We start from the raw sequence: 14,130 nt of genomic DNA, 5'->3' as shown, positions 1-14,130 counted from the left end.
AGGTTGCTCGAGCTCGACGGTTCACTAGCGCGGGGATCATCCGCGTCTTTTTTCATCAGGTTACGTCATCCTCACAGAGTATCATCGATCCTAGGCACGTTGACACCTCTATCACCAAAACACTGACTGACCTTCTGAACTGACCAACAGTCGCTATTTCCTTCGATGATGGACGATCCTGGTTCCTTGACGATTTTTGGTATCGGTTCAAATTAATGTTGCCAATTCCTGTGCGCAAACATGTTCGCAAACGTGGCAAACATGGTCGCAAACATAGCAAATATGGTGTCTAAAACTGATGAACTTTGTGCACTCTTTCGGAAGCGAAAAAGGAGAACGGAAGAGGCGTCATAGCAGCGTTTCTTTGACAATCAATGTAACGTAATATATCTGTGAAAAACATCACGTAATTACTAATTATAACCATGTACAATGAATGCTGTTCAAGCGATGTCAAGGTTACAAGATAAAACGATATCTTTTTTGCTTCCTATGCGCAGTTAGTTAATTAACTCCCATTTAAAATTCAAGATTATAATTGTAGTATAGAGTTTTAACTAGATCATGGTTATCTTTTTTCTTTAGATTTCCATTCATATGATAATGCCGACCTATGGTAGCATAGGTGATGATGTCACCTATAATGATATGACGATGTTGTGACCACAATGAATATTAATTTTGATGTTGGCAGAATCGACTCTACCTCATTACTTTCTCTCTCTCTCTCTCTCTCTCTCTCTCTCTCTCTCTCTCTCTCTCTCTCTCTCTCTCTCTCTCTCTCTCTCTCTCTCTCTCTCTCTCTCTCTCTCTCTCTCCCCCCCTCCCCCCTTCTGTTTCTTTCTCGTTATCTAATGATGTAATAATCTGTTAATTATAAACTTTTTGCTAAGTTAATTAAACGTCCGTTAGGGATAAATCAGAGGTTTATCATCAGGGATAAAACGTAAATGGTCTCGCACAATTTTTACAAATAAGTTTATTAATAAATATAACGATGAGTGATCCAGGTGCAAATTTCTCGAGTTGCTTGAATGAACAGAAACAGAACAACCTCTTCCTCCCTTCAATTTTATTCCAATGTTTCTTTCCCAGTTCTTGGTAACAGAAACGACATGAAGCCACATGCTGAAAATGAATTTTGTTACTCATTCATAAACGATCATTTATTTATGAATAATAAAATAGCTCGCCTTGTCTTTTAACCCATTACCAGCTCATTTTCAGAATTTCAAAATTTTATCATATAAACACAATGATCTTAAATTTTTGTTTAATTAATTATTGGAATATTACTTGAAAATATTTGAAAAATGGTAATAATGATCCAACTAAAATTTTGTGTTATCACATTCATGATTTTTAACGAGTTAAAATGAATAGGCTAATATCAAAATTAATTTTATATATATAGGTGAAATTTTACCAAACAAAAACGTAGCGAATAATACAATAGGAATTACGCAGGCTAAATCGATCAGATAACCGAACACCAAGTTGCCAACCAAAGCTCCTAGTCGGCCCATCGTCAATGATAAAGCCGCGGCCATCACTCTGAAATGAGAAGAACATAAGATTTATATTGTTGATTTATATTGTTAATGTCCAGCAATTTAAATAATTGCAACATTCTTTGATACGAAATTGCAATAATAGGACTAGGAAGGACTGATGCATGATGAATTTCGAATTGGATGTGAGAAGTTCGATTCGCAATTCGCTTACCTGAGATTCGTCGGGAACATGTCGACGATCACGCAATAAACTAGAGAGATCCCGAGGGACGTGAGCGCTTCGAATACGCACGAAAGCCATAAATTCTGCATTGAGTTTACTACATAGTAAAAACCCACCGTCACTGCTCCGGAAACCACCAGCGACACGACTGTAATTACCATTGCATTCTTTTTTAATCTATTAATTATATTATTGTCTATTATTCTTATACAAATATATTATTTTGGAAAGAATACAAATTGTATGTTACAAAATTATCGAAGAACATATCTTTACGCTCTACGTTTCTTCTACGTTCACCGAACTTCATTACTTACTTAAGAAGAATTTGGCTCCCAATTTGTGCACGAAAAGAGGTAGAATGACGGAACCCGGGATACATGCGAGCCCAATGTATACGGTGTGCAAGTAAACGGACGGTGCGATTGTCATATCACATCCGTAAGGGTCCACGAGAGTGGCGTTATCTGGCAGAGCAGAGACGATACATACCGATGTGGTCTCACCTGGATTCATATGCTCAAACTCTTCGAACCTATCGAAATCACAAAGTAGAGTTTAGGAGGACTCGAAAGAATCAACGTGACAGACATTATAAACTATCACAGCTTAAATATCATTGTAAAGACTATCATAAAAGTAAGAAAGTAGAAATTACCTGGTGAACAATTCCGGAAACCAGACCATCAAAGTGTAATAACTGCTGGTGAGTCCGAATTGAATGGCACAGGCGAGCAATGTATTACGCAAATAGGGTGGCTTACAGAGCGCGCTCGTTAGTTCTCGTATTTCTGTGAAGAGAACCTTCAGATCTTTCCGTTTGTGCAATTTTAACGACCTGGTACTCTTATCTTTTGTCTTTTCTTGTAGACATTTCACCTGAAGAAGAAGAAAGCAGCGTGAGGAAAAATGAAGAAAGAAAAAAATTCTATCCCTCACAACGACATAGATTCAGATGACTTGGACGATAGAAAGTTTTTACCGGATATGTATCAGGATCAGCGCCAGTGTTTTGTGAGTAGATCCATTTGAACACTTCAAGAGCGGCCTCGGTCTCGCCGCATTCCAGCAGAAATTTCGGACTTTCCGGAAAGGCGAAAAGCCAGAGACCGAGCATAAGCGACGGCAAGGCGCAGAGCGCCACGAAAAGATTCCATGTCTTGAAATAAAACATGTTGCTCACATACGTGAAATTCAGCGGTATAATCAACCAGGCGATCACTGAAAATGATTCAATTTTGATTTCGAATCTCTTGACGTCTGAATCTCGAATGTTGCAAGACAAACTGTAAAGGAGTAATGGTAACTTACATGGCAAGACTATTACACCGACCGTCCAGAACATTTCCATCCAACAAAGACAGCGTTCGCGATATTTCGTGGGTTGAAACTCGCCGAGATATGGAAAGCAAATACCCATGGCGCCAGTCACACTATATAACGATCAAACTATCAATTTAAACTTTGCTTATAACTTATCTTTATTTAAATTTAACTTTGTTACGGCAAGTTCTATACACGTAGGTGTGAGTTATGTTAATTTTAACAACGGATTTCTACCTTTAATAAATATGAAATCGACTTTTCGGAATTTCTAAGACGCTTATGAAGTAAAAAAGGTAAGCTTTTCTATAAAGTGAGATTTTAGGAAAACCAATAAATCATATTCTTCAGCCAATTTCGAATTTTGTTTAAATAGAATTTTTAATTGAGACATATGTATGCGTGTGTGTGAGAGATTGCACAGGTGACATTAAAATTTTTTTCAGGAAAAATCGACTCCACGTTGATCGAAGATTTCATCATATAAATTAAGGTTGAGAGTTATAGGATACCTCGCATATGTCGAGGTTCACTTACGCGAAGCCGTTGAAAAACCGGAAGAGAAGGAACACCCAAAAGTATTGGACAAACGAGGACAAGATGCCCACAATGCCGTCCATTAGAAGCGTGGCTATTAATACAATCTTCCTACCCTTCGTGTCAGCCAGGCATCCCCATATATACGATCCAATCAGCATACCTGCAACGTTATCCGAAAATGTCGTAATCTAAATTACACGAACCTAAATTAATTTCAGACGGGGAGCATTCTCTTACCTAGCATGGGAGAGGCCGTTAGCCAACCCTTCGCACTGGAATCCATCTCTAAGTCGCATTGTGCTGCTGGGAGTACGAATGAAAGTATTGTCACGCCGATGGCTGTGTCCATATAGATCAGTCCGCAGATCATCAATAACATATAGTGAAATTTTCCAAAACCTAATCATAGAGATCATTCACGCGATTGATATTGGAACACGAGAATCATCGTGAGTAATTTAATTCCTAATATATTCAAATATATATATATATATATATATATATATATATATAAAGAGCTCAGCACATATCGCGACACAAAAAGTATTACAAAGTATCTTCAAATTATAGGCAATATCTTGAGAAATCTTGGATCAATTTTAAATTTAATTGACACTTAAATATTGAGCTTGTTATAGATGTAATAGGCTGTAATTTCTTTGTAGAATACTTACCTGTTACGGTGATTGCATGCTCGAAGTCGGCACCTCCGTCTGCCAGGAAGTCGAGTCCTGTAGAAAAAAAGAAGATGTGAATATAGTTCTCTCTTTTTTTATCTATCTATTTATATTTTTCTTTTTTTTCAATTAAGTACATTGTATAATAACATTGCTTAAATTCTTGTTCGATTAAAACTGCGAAAAATCTTATAATATTATGATTATAAAATTGTTTCTTAATTATTCCAGACGTAGATGCAAACTGTTTAAACAAAACTTACCCATGGCTGCCGCTCAAGTCGCTGGACGTCCTGGAGGTGTTCGCGCGACGGAAATTCTCCTTTGACGTGCCGCCGCAGTGTCGTTTCCTGGTGCTGTTGGTGCCACGGTATTGTGCCTGAGGGTGACGCCCTGCATTCATTGGTGAACACCCGGTGGTATCCTGTCGGCGTCGCTGCCGTGAATTCCAACCCTGCTTGATTGCTGCCGAAGAAATGTCGATTTGTGAGCGACGAACCGACGCGAAGGGCACAATCGTGCGATTCTTCGTGGATGCTTCTGTAAAAGCGACAGAGCGACTTGACTCGCAATCGGGAGGTAGCTGTTATTCGCGCGATCGCGATTGAGCGAATGATCAGAGGCCATGATTGCACACCTTGACATACCGGTGGCTTCCGGTAGTCTGTCCGAGGTTGAGCCACGATAAGATATGATCCTTCTAAAAAGTAGGGTCAAACATGTTTGTAGAAAGCTTCAGTATATTTTCGAAAGTGATAAACAAGAAGAGGAAGCTTAATCATAATTTAATTGGTAATTAATTGTTTTGTTGACTCTTTTTTTCTCTTACATATATTTTACTACTTCTCTCTTCTTCGACCAAAATCTCGTTATCAACCCTCGATAACGATCTGTGGTACATGTGACGAATGTATGTCTGTTGCGAAACGATTACTCGATGCAGGCCATCAAGCTCATTATTTACGACCCGAATACACGGATGTCAGCGCGAGGCGAATCGCTTGTTTGATCATCATTATTACATTGCAATTTCACGAGATAGCGTATTTTCACAGAATTATGTCACACGGTGTGACGACTTTATTACGTCATTAATTAATGTGTCTGAATTTTAGCTATGATAAGGTACAACGTTACCGCAAAATCACAAAATATTAACATGATATCTAATTTCTACGTTAATAAGTCTGCATCGAGTCTCTTAACGTAATTTATCACGTAATAAGTTACTTTCTTCCGCTTCTATTTATTCAATTCATCTCCTGAATTTATTATTCTCTATTATCGGAGATATATATTAATTATTTTAATTGATTATAAAGGAGGAAAGATGAAAAAGGAAGGACTGACTACGCCAACGCTTCACGTATCAACATGTCGTAATGGGACCGAAATTGTGTGGAAATAATTCTTCGTATAGTTAAAAGTGAAAGATACCATCGATCCGTAATGTGAAGGATGACTAATACTCATCAAAGCACGTCGGCATCGAAGATTTACGATATCGAAGGCATGTCGAATCTAATGTTGCGACATGAGAAATCAATGAAATCACGAGAAAAAGCGGCAGTGAGTAATTGCGTAATTAAAAATATGTCGTATCGGGAAGTATATGAAAGATCCAAAACATTCCTAGCAATGTTAGAGATAGCAAAAGATTATACATAAAAATAGTTTATCCCAAGATTATTGAATATCCATTTATTAAAATTTCTTTTGGTCTAAAATTTGGAGACGGTTCCATAGTAGAGATCCTATCAAATTTCATGGGAAAATGACCCAAGAAAATAATTTCCTCTATTTTCAAATATTAACTATTAACCAAAACTAGAAGGACTTCAATATTCCTATCTTCGAAGAGAAAGAAATTTAAAATTAGTAAAATGATTACAAAGGACATGCGATGAACATTCGACTCTCCTGTAATTTACTCGTAAAAATTCGAAATACTTTACTACGTAATTGTATTGTCGAGAAATCTCGACGAATTAAGACCAAGGCACGTGAGACATGTCATCTTCTTTCGCTTCTTACAGACTGTTTGTGCACTTCCCTTGGTAAATATAAAACGTTTACCAGAGTATTATCTGACAATCATCGGCGGCCAATAGGAAAGCGTGTCAGAAGCAGCCTACTTACCAGCTTCCCTACCTATACAATTGAATTGTGTTTTGAATTCTCGGTATTTTCCGCGATAAGACATGATAAGAAAACGTTCGAAAACAGCGATCTGTCATCTCGCGTACGGACACAAATAATTGTAAGTTCCGCGTTCCCTGCGATGCGACATCGAGCAATCGTGACGGGATTGGCTCAATACGCAACTTATTTATATTATCGATAACAGTCTTATAACCGATCGGAAAAGATATATTTATATAAATAAATACCCGATTGGACAAGCGATTAGCAAGAAACGAGTCTAACAGATAAATCTAATCGGAGCAAAATTCGCATTTTAAACCGAAACCTCGCCATGCGTATTTTCTTATTATTCAGTCGAATTTGATTTTTTCCGACACGTCGTTCGTTTCGTGATTCTTGCCACATGAAACTGCCAATTATCTTTGCAGTGATTAAACTGAAATTCAGACGCGTATCCTCGATGTTGCGCGTTCCTCATTTACATCTTCGTGTCAGTTACCGAATTACAGTGTCTTCAACCCGAGATCTTCACACCGAGGTACTTTACCTCTATCGGAAAAAAAAAACAATCAATGGTTCAACGATGATAGACACGCGCGCGCGACCTTCGGTCGCAAGTACAAAGATTAAAAATAAATATGGGCGCATACCGCGATTATGATCCAATCATTCGGAGCCAGCAATCTGTCTAAATTTCATCGTTTACGGCTATGTTTGATAACGTTGTCGTAATCTCTTTTCATTCGGGTATTGACCCAATTGATCGCACACTGATACAATCAATCACCGATCAACACAAAGTAATTACAGCTGCCCGACTCGCCAAGATTTGTTTGCTGAGTGAGAAAAAAGGAATTACCTGTTCGTTAACACCGTGAAAGATTAGTTTCTCTGAATCCGATCGATAACGCCCATGTGAATTGGCTCCGCATTATCGTTTCGACTGGTCCTTTAACATCGCGTGTGTTTTTTTACGTATCTCCCACATTCCTCGCCTAGCCGAGAATAAAAATATATATTTTTTTCGACAAATATGTTCTGAAATTATTCAATGGCTTTTTTATCTCATATGAAGAGATAATATACATGAATATAAAAGTTATATGAAAAATATTTCCTGGTGTAGTCTGTTGTTAACTGAAAAGAACTTGAGCGACTTTTCACCCTCGAATTTACAATTGAAATTGATAAATACCTCTTATTCGATATTGCTACACATGGATTATCATGTAAACAAGCATGCATGTAATTTACCTGGGAAAAATTATGCTGAACACAGATACACACGAGAAACGTTGACTTAGAAATATCACGGAAGACTCCCCGCGGCCAGGTTCTTCATCAACTTTTCCGGATGCGGTCCTACCATTCAGCACTTTCAGTGGCCGCGACCTTAACTGCTTTAGGTATGAGTGCGATATTTAGACGAATATGGACCAATGACAAGGAAATGTGCAGGGTCGACGATAGTTTTTTTCGTGCCATTAGCAAGGCGCATAAACCAAGAATTGTATTTTTGTATACGTCGGGATAGTGTAAAACTGAGACTTGTTGTTGTGGTAATCTTTACATGAAGTTACTGGTTGAAGTTCCCCGAAAAGAAAATTGACAAACTTCTTTTCAATAAAGAAGAAGAAGAAGAAGAAACAGAAGAAGAAGAAAAGGAAGGTTTGTCAATCCTCTTTTAATTAAAACATAATAGAAGAATGACGAATCTTTTACATCGATGCAATTAATGAAGATAAGGATCCTCTAATGCAGATACAGACTTAGTCCAGGAGATATCAGATTCATTTTCTCGCGCCGACCCTGCGAGAAGTATTGGCTGATACCGGGATGTGTCCCGGGATATCGTGATGCCTTAATTAGAACAAGTAAGGTACGAGCGAAAACTATTAATTGCAACGTCGCCAGCCAAATCGACACAACAGACGCAGACGTATATCATCTGCATGCATACGTCGCATGTTCACTTGTCCGTCTTATCAATGTCTCGGTGGTAACTTCGGAGTTGAAATTTTGGTCTTGCATCTCGCGAAAACTCTAGGAACCTCGACGTTGACCGTGAATTCCTGCTGCCTGTCGAGATTCTGTCAGAATACTTTTTCTTTATTGATAACTCCGTTACATATCGGTGGTATGTTACCTCGGACCTTAAACACCACAGACGACATCGATACGGTGACAATGAATATCGATCCTGCGTGCATTTTAAAAGCGTAGAGGACAGCGGCGTATTAACGAAGCGCTCTTCTGACGTCAACTCGTAGACGTAATTTCCTGCGAGGAAATTGTATCCTGCACTCATCCGCGCTCTTTCTGAAGCGAAGAAGATTTTCAATCAGTTTCTCTCTCTCTCTCTCTCTCTCTCTTTCTCTTTTTTTCTTTCTCTTCTCTCCTTCCTCTGTTCAGCGAAGAAATGGACTCGCGTCTTGTTGCATCGATTCGCGATGTGCGTTTCTTCTAAGGACACAAAACATTTTCCAGATGTTTTGTATGTATGCTAAGAATTTTAAAGAAGAATTTAAAGTTACATAAGCGGGAAAATCTTATTAAGTCGTACCATTCTCGGAGACATACGTCTCAATATTCGAGAAATCGTAAAAGAGACATTGACTGATTCCAGGCTTCGATTTAATCTTTCGGCTGATGTTCAAAGTGTTAAGAGAAATCCAGAGGTAGACACATTCTGTCTTTTTGTCTTGATGCATCTTCGTCTTCGCTTCCGCTTCAAACATCGAACATCAGGCGAACGTCAGCGGCCACGAAGACCTACAAAGAGCGGTGGAGCTTTCGTTGCGTGAATGGCCTTGCTCGTAGCTGCGTATTAAGGTGATAAACTGTATCGATCGATCTCCGCAGTTCCTATAAAATTCATTTATTTCTTTATACGTTTTTTTCTTTCATCATATTCTCTTTAATTTAGAAGTAAAAGAAGAATAATATACAGAAACAGAGTAGGACGAATAAATGCTCGTATTTACTTGATTTCAGATGTATTTACTGTTATACGCAGTAATCGGATTGCCGAGAGAGAAATGTTTCCTCCTTATTGGACCTCGTGTAAACCTCCAAGCACCACGGAGGGAAAGGCAATAGCAAAGCCCAACAAATCTTCTGGGATTACTGGGAAAGAGAAAATGATCACCTCGGTGACGGCCACGATATCGAACGGTCTCCCTCTCGCAATTAAAAGATCACTTCTCTCTCGACGCTCTTGGCGTTCTTCAATAATATTTACGAAACGCACCTCTTTTTCTCTTCTTTCCAAACGGATAAATTCTACAAAACTATTTTCATATTGCATAAATAACAAATTGTGTCTCTTAAAGATAATGATCTACATTCTCGACAACGGACCTGATAGTGAGAACGCTCGTGTAATTCCGGTATTAATTAGGAGATATCAGGAACAATGAGTTCTCCCGGTTCGCTACACGGAAAGCTCATTTCATCGAGTCAAGAACGACACGAGCTGTCCTCGCAACGGCTTGTCCGAGATTGCGCGGACATTCCTCGAGCTTTCGTATTTTCACAGCGAGCTTGCAGTGACTTGGCGATCAGTCGTCGCTCGTCCGCGACCGTGCTTTCACGGACGAGTTATTCGCACAAGTCGCACATGTGATCTAGTCGATTCATGAACGATTCGTCATACTCCCGCCAAATTTCAACTAAGGATCAATTATCCAGATCGAGAGTTCTTTGTGTTGTACTATCATCTCTGTAAAATAAGTCAATTAAATAAATAAATCTCGCGCTCTCTAACTCTCGGGTAAAAGCTTGATAAAATTCGCGTTTTGAGAGAAATTTAATTTCATAAAAATAATAATTAAAACATAATATGAGTAATGTATTGTGATTACCTTTGATCGATACCAACGTAATTTTGATTGCCAATATTTCCTTAAACTTTGTATTTATTGTTTATAAAAGAAAAAAATAAAATTTGCGACTCGATGTTACCTTTCTAAACAATAATGTATTCCAACGAATTCAAGTGGTTGACCGTGATATCGTTTACCCCGTATCGTACGAGATAAAAGTCCAATCATGGTGGACAAGTTGCACGAGTACGAAGGGTTCGCGGGTAGATTTCACGGTGTTCGTGACATCATCAAGGAAAGATGGAACAGCTGGAAGGAGTGGAAGTCAGGTCTGAATTTGGATCAAGGCCTGGACGGATTGAGGCATCAACTGCGAGGGCCACCCAAATTGGAGCGCACGTTGGAAGATTATTGTCACATTTACAGGTGAAAGTTTCGATCTATTGGATATACGAGTGAAAATTAGAAAGTGTGTTACACTATTATTACCATAGAAAAGTAATAGAAGTTGTAATATAATTCGAAACAGCGTAGAAATAAACGGCAAGTCGGTATTTCAATTTCAAAGAATAAAAATAGAATGTAACAAAAGATCAAGGAAATCAATCGAGTCAAACGATTCTTACTCACGTCTCAATCAGTTACTTCAATCAATACTCTTCTATATACTTTAATCGTCGTAATACAATATAGTATCATTTTATTTTTATCTCACTTAACTCACTTCAATTTTGATTTATTTCTCTTCATTTTCGATTAAGAAAATATATATATAATTCACGTAACGTGATACGATAGTTCATTTCATTCTCGAAACACTCTATGATCTGCCGTTGTCTGTTCGCGAATCCCATAATCTCAGGAGGAAAACCCGCGCCGAGCTGATCCGCGTGTCGGCCGCCGTGATGGGAATCGAGTTCTCGTATGCAGCGGAGACTGCCTTCGTTTCGCCGACGCTGCTGAAGATTGGTGTCGATCATCAGCACATGACGCTAGTATGGGCACTGAGTCCTCTCGTGGGCTTCTTCGTGACACCCATCCTCGGTAGCATGAGCGATCGGTGTAGAATGAAATACGGCAGACGACGACCCTTCATTCTCCTGTTAGCTTTGGGCGTTTTCATAGGCAAGTACGAGATACCTTTGAGTAACAGACCTATTGAGGCGACAAAAGAAGCTTCGTAGTATCTGTTAAATAACATATAGTAAAATTTAGCCAGAAATTTTCTTCAACCTTAGTCACATTGTCTTATGACGTTTTGGTGTTTACCTTGGTTCTGATTTTCGCTGCTCTCGTGTTCGTCACAGGTCTCATACTAATACCCAACGGTGAACATATCGGCTATGCATTCGGCGACACACCATCCGACACGAACGAAACGATTCCTCTTGGGCATCGTACCACGGCGAAGCTGTTATCAGAGGAGGCACCTGATATGATCAGCAGGGCTTCTTCGCACTCCTGGGCTATCTTCTTCACTATCCTCGGCACGGTTCTACTTGACTTCGACGCCGACGCTTGCCAGAGTCCTGCAAGGGCCTATCTCCTGGATGTTACTGTACCTGGTAAATATTTACGAAGATAATTTAATATATAATACAGCATTCGATATAGCATATAATCGGTATGATATATAATCTGTATCTTGAAATAAAATATTATCGATTGCGTATTAACGTTTCAAACATTCGCAGACGACCACGCTAGAGGTCTAAGCACGTTCACCATAATGGCAGGCTTGGGAGGCTTCATGGGCTATGGTCTGGGTGGTATCAATTGGGATGCTACCTCGCTCGGTGTTATGCTGGGAGGCCATTTACATGCGACCTTTACTCTGATCACGATCATCTTCGTCATTTGTGTCTTCTGCACGATTACGAGCTTCAAAGAAATCCCTCTGGAAGTGTTAGAAAAAGATCAATATCGAGTGGACGAGTCAAATGTGGGTTTGCCTTATCTGCTGTGAGTCTTACTTTTGTGCAACCACTTTGATTTCGCTTTCGATTCTTTATGTCTCTAGGAAAAGATTCAGGAAACTAAGCTAGAAAACGAGCAAGAACGCGAAAAAATTATGCCCGACGACAGTATGTCGAAATACACTTACGGCACGGTCAACGACACAACCTATGATGAACAAGAAATTGATTCCTCGAAGGAGGTAAGTTTGAGAACGCGTTTACAATAATTTTATACAATACTATTCTCAGCTAATGAGTCAAAATATATAATTTGATGATAAAGGTCCAAATCGTTTAATTATAAAAAGAAGTTTAATTATAAAAAAAATTTTAATTGGAATGGAGACTAATAGATAATATTGCTATGCAGTAATATATACGAAGAATACAGTTTTAAATAAATTATTGCTAAAAACTAGTATGAATTATCAATTAAGGAATTCGTTCTCAATCCGCTGCAAACTTCCGTACATCCCGAAGAACAAGCCTCCGATGGCCACGTGAACTACGGCTTCGATGATTCGCAATCACGTGCTGGAATCACAGAAGTGAACCCGAAGGCAACTTTGAGAGAGTACCTGCTGTCCATCGTTTACATGCCGCGCAGCCTTCGTCAGGTACTCGACCAGTACTTAGAAAATATTGTTACATAATTTTAGAAAACATTCAAGTTATTTAATGCGAGTTGAATTGGCAGGTGTGTTTAACCAACCTGTTCTGCTGGATGGCACACGTGTGCTACTCTTTGTACTTCACGGACTTTGTAGGCGAGGCAGTGTTCGGTGGAAATCCACGAGCATCCGCGAACACCCTTGAACGGAAACTCTACGAGGAGGGCGTGCGTTTTGGTTGTTGGGGGATGTCCATGTACTCGTTGTCTTGCTCGTGTTATTCCCTGATCATTGAACGACTGATTCAACGTTTCCGTGCGCGTAAAGTAAGGGTTTCTGTTGAATAAAAATCTGAATAACAAATCTGCTAACAAGACCAGAGTATCAACAGCATTGTCAAAAAAAATCTTTGATGATTTTACATAATTACTTGTTACTTACAATTACTTACTGTTTTCATCCTTGTACTTGATTCTACAAGATAATCCTGTTGTATAATGTAATGTATATTAATATATGATAAATAATTAATTTCTTTTTAGTGATGGCTGCACCGAATAATATCTTTCTTTATATGTATACAGGTTTATATCTACGGCCTGCTCTTCTACAGTGCTGGCATGCTGCTAATGGCTCTGACGAAACATCCAGCCGGCGTCATCATCTTCTCATGGACCGCCGGTGTCATGTACTCCACGCTGTTCACTATGCCCTATTTATTAGTAGCACATTATCACGCGTCCTCGACATTCGCTCTCGCGGCAACGGGGGACGCGATAACTGGTGGTTTCGTGCGCGGATTAGGCACCGACATCGCTATTGTCTCTTCTATGGTCTTCCTTGCGCAATTCCTGCTGTCTTGCTGCCTAGGCACGATTGTCAGTCTGTGTGGAAGTACTGTGGCAGTGGTGTACATAGCCAGTGTTTTGGCGATGTGCGGCGCGGCGTCGGCCACGCAGATCATGTATCTGGATTTGTGAATTGCGTTTCGACTCTGGATATTCACTTCAGCTGCGTGGATCCTGCATAGGACGGTAGGCATACGCTAAACCGATCATCACAAAACAACTGTTGATTAACAGTTCAATAAACAGCCGTTAATCGAGAATTGTATTATTCTTTTGTATCTTTATAATTTTAAATCACTTAACTACGCGTTAGGCGATTTCATATATTTCACTATATTTATTTCATTTCGTGCATTTACTATATTTCTCACGCGTGTTCTCTACCAAGCGCTAGATTACGATATTGTATTATACTGTATGTATGATTTAGTCCGTTAGATCTTCAATGAGGAACGAAAAAAAGAAAC

The 14,130-nt window shown here is 39.2% G+C and overlaps 2 protein-coding genes and 2 long non-coding RNA genes across 4 annotated transcripts; 2 read left to right on the top strand and 2 right to left on the bottom strand.

Annotated features, from left to right (window-relative positions):
• Nucleotides 1-913: 913 nt before the first annotated feature.
• On the bottom strand, nt 914-4,728 carry LOC105184070 (synaptic vesicle glycoprotein 2C). The gene is made up of 11 exons (XM_011142623.3): nt 4,541-4,728; nt 4,275-4,331; nt 3,838-3,999; nt 3,598-3,760; nt 3,049-3,170; nt 2,720-2,958; nt 2,396-2,616; nt 2,055-2,272; nt 1,726-1,885; nt 1,427-1,554; nt 914-1,128 (listed from the first exon to the last, which is right to left on the bottom strand). Exons 1-11 carry the CDS (start codon nt 4,542-4,544, stop codon nt 1,073-1,075), a joined length of 1,530 nt encoding a protein of 509 aa, XP_011140925.1. The 5' UTR covers nt 4,545-4,728; the 3' UTR covers nt 914-1,072.
• A 160-nt stretch (nt 4,729-4,888) lies between these two features.
• LOC112589112 (uncharacterized) lies at nt 4,889-6,498 on the top strand. Its single transcript, XR_003113287.1, has 3 exons — nt 4,889-5,069; nt 5,600-5,846; nt 6,314-6,498. It is a non-coding gene; the product is annotated as an uncharacterized LOC112589112 (long non-coding RNA).
• A 1,663-nt stretch (nt 6,499-8,161) lies between these two features.
• LOC105184080 (uncharacterized) lies at nt 8,162-10,190 on the bottom strand. Its single transcript, XR_849828.3, has 4 exons — nt 9,783-10,190; nt 9,407-9,712; nt 8,986-9,287; nt 8,162-8,885 (listed from the first exon to the last, which is right to left on the bottom strand). It is a non-coding gene; the product is annotated as an uncharacterized LOC105184080 (long non-coding RNA).
• Nucleotides 10,191-10,337: 147 nt separating this feature from the next.
• lovit (loss of visual transmission) lies at nt 10,338-14,032 on the top strand. The gene is made up of 8 exons (XM_011142649.3): nt 10,338-10,672; nt 11,109-11,371; nt 11,554-11,811; nt 11,941-12,188; nt 12,267-12,404; nt 12,642-12,821; nt 12,902-13,141; nt 13,400-14,032. The coding sequence occupies exons 1-8, from the start codon at nt 10,473-10,475 to the stop codon at nt 13,793-13,795; spliced, it is 1,923 nt and encodes a 640-aa protein (XP_011140951.1). The 5' UTR covers nt 10,338-10,472; the 3' UTR covers nt 13,796-14,032.
• The last annotated feature ends 98 nt before the right edge of the window (nt 14,033-14,130 follow it).

This window comes from Harpegnathos saltator, unplaced genomic scaffold, assembly GCF_003227715.2.
Source record: "Harpegnathos saltator strain DR-91 unplaced genomic scaffold, Hsal_v8.6 scaffold403, whole genome shotgun sequence".
Lineage (NCBI taxonomy): Eukaryota > Metazoa > Arthropoda > Insecta > Hymenoptera > Formicidae > Harpegnathos > Harpegnathos saltator.
Note: the sequence above shows the minus strand (reverse complement) of the source record. Positions and strands in the feature narration are given on the sequence as shown.

Excerpts from the sequence above, each read along its gene's own strand:
- LOC105184070 (XM_011142623.3), bottom strand. Across the intron at positions 2,959-3,048 it reads CGGTGTAATAGTCTTGCCAT|TGATCGCCTGGTTGATTATA; the intron begins GTAAGTTACCAT and ends AATCATTTTCAG. Across the intron at positions 1,129-1,426 it reads ATTCGCTACGTTTTTGTTTG|CATGTGGCTTCATGTCGTTT; the intron begins GTAAAATTTCAC and ends ATTCATTTTCAG.
- lovit (XM_011142649.3), top strand. The coding sequence starts at position 10,473 with ATGGTGGACAAGTTGCACGAGTACGAAGGGTTCGCGGGTAGATTTCAC. Across the intron at positions 12,405-12,641 it reads AAATTGATTCCTCGAAGGAG|GAATTCGTTCTCAATCCGCT; the intron begins GTAAGTTTGAGA and ends TTATCAATTAAG. Across the intron at positions 13,142-13,399 it reads AACGTTTCCGTGCGCGTAAA|GTTTATATCTACGGCCTGCT; the intron begins GTAAGGGTTTCT and ends ATATGTATACAG.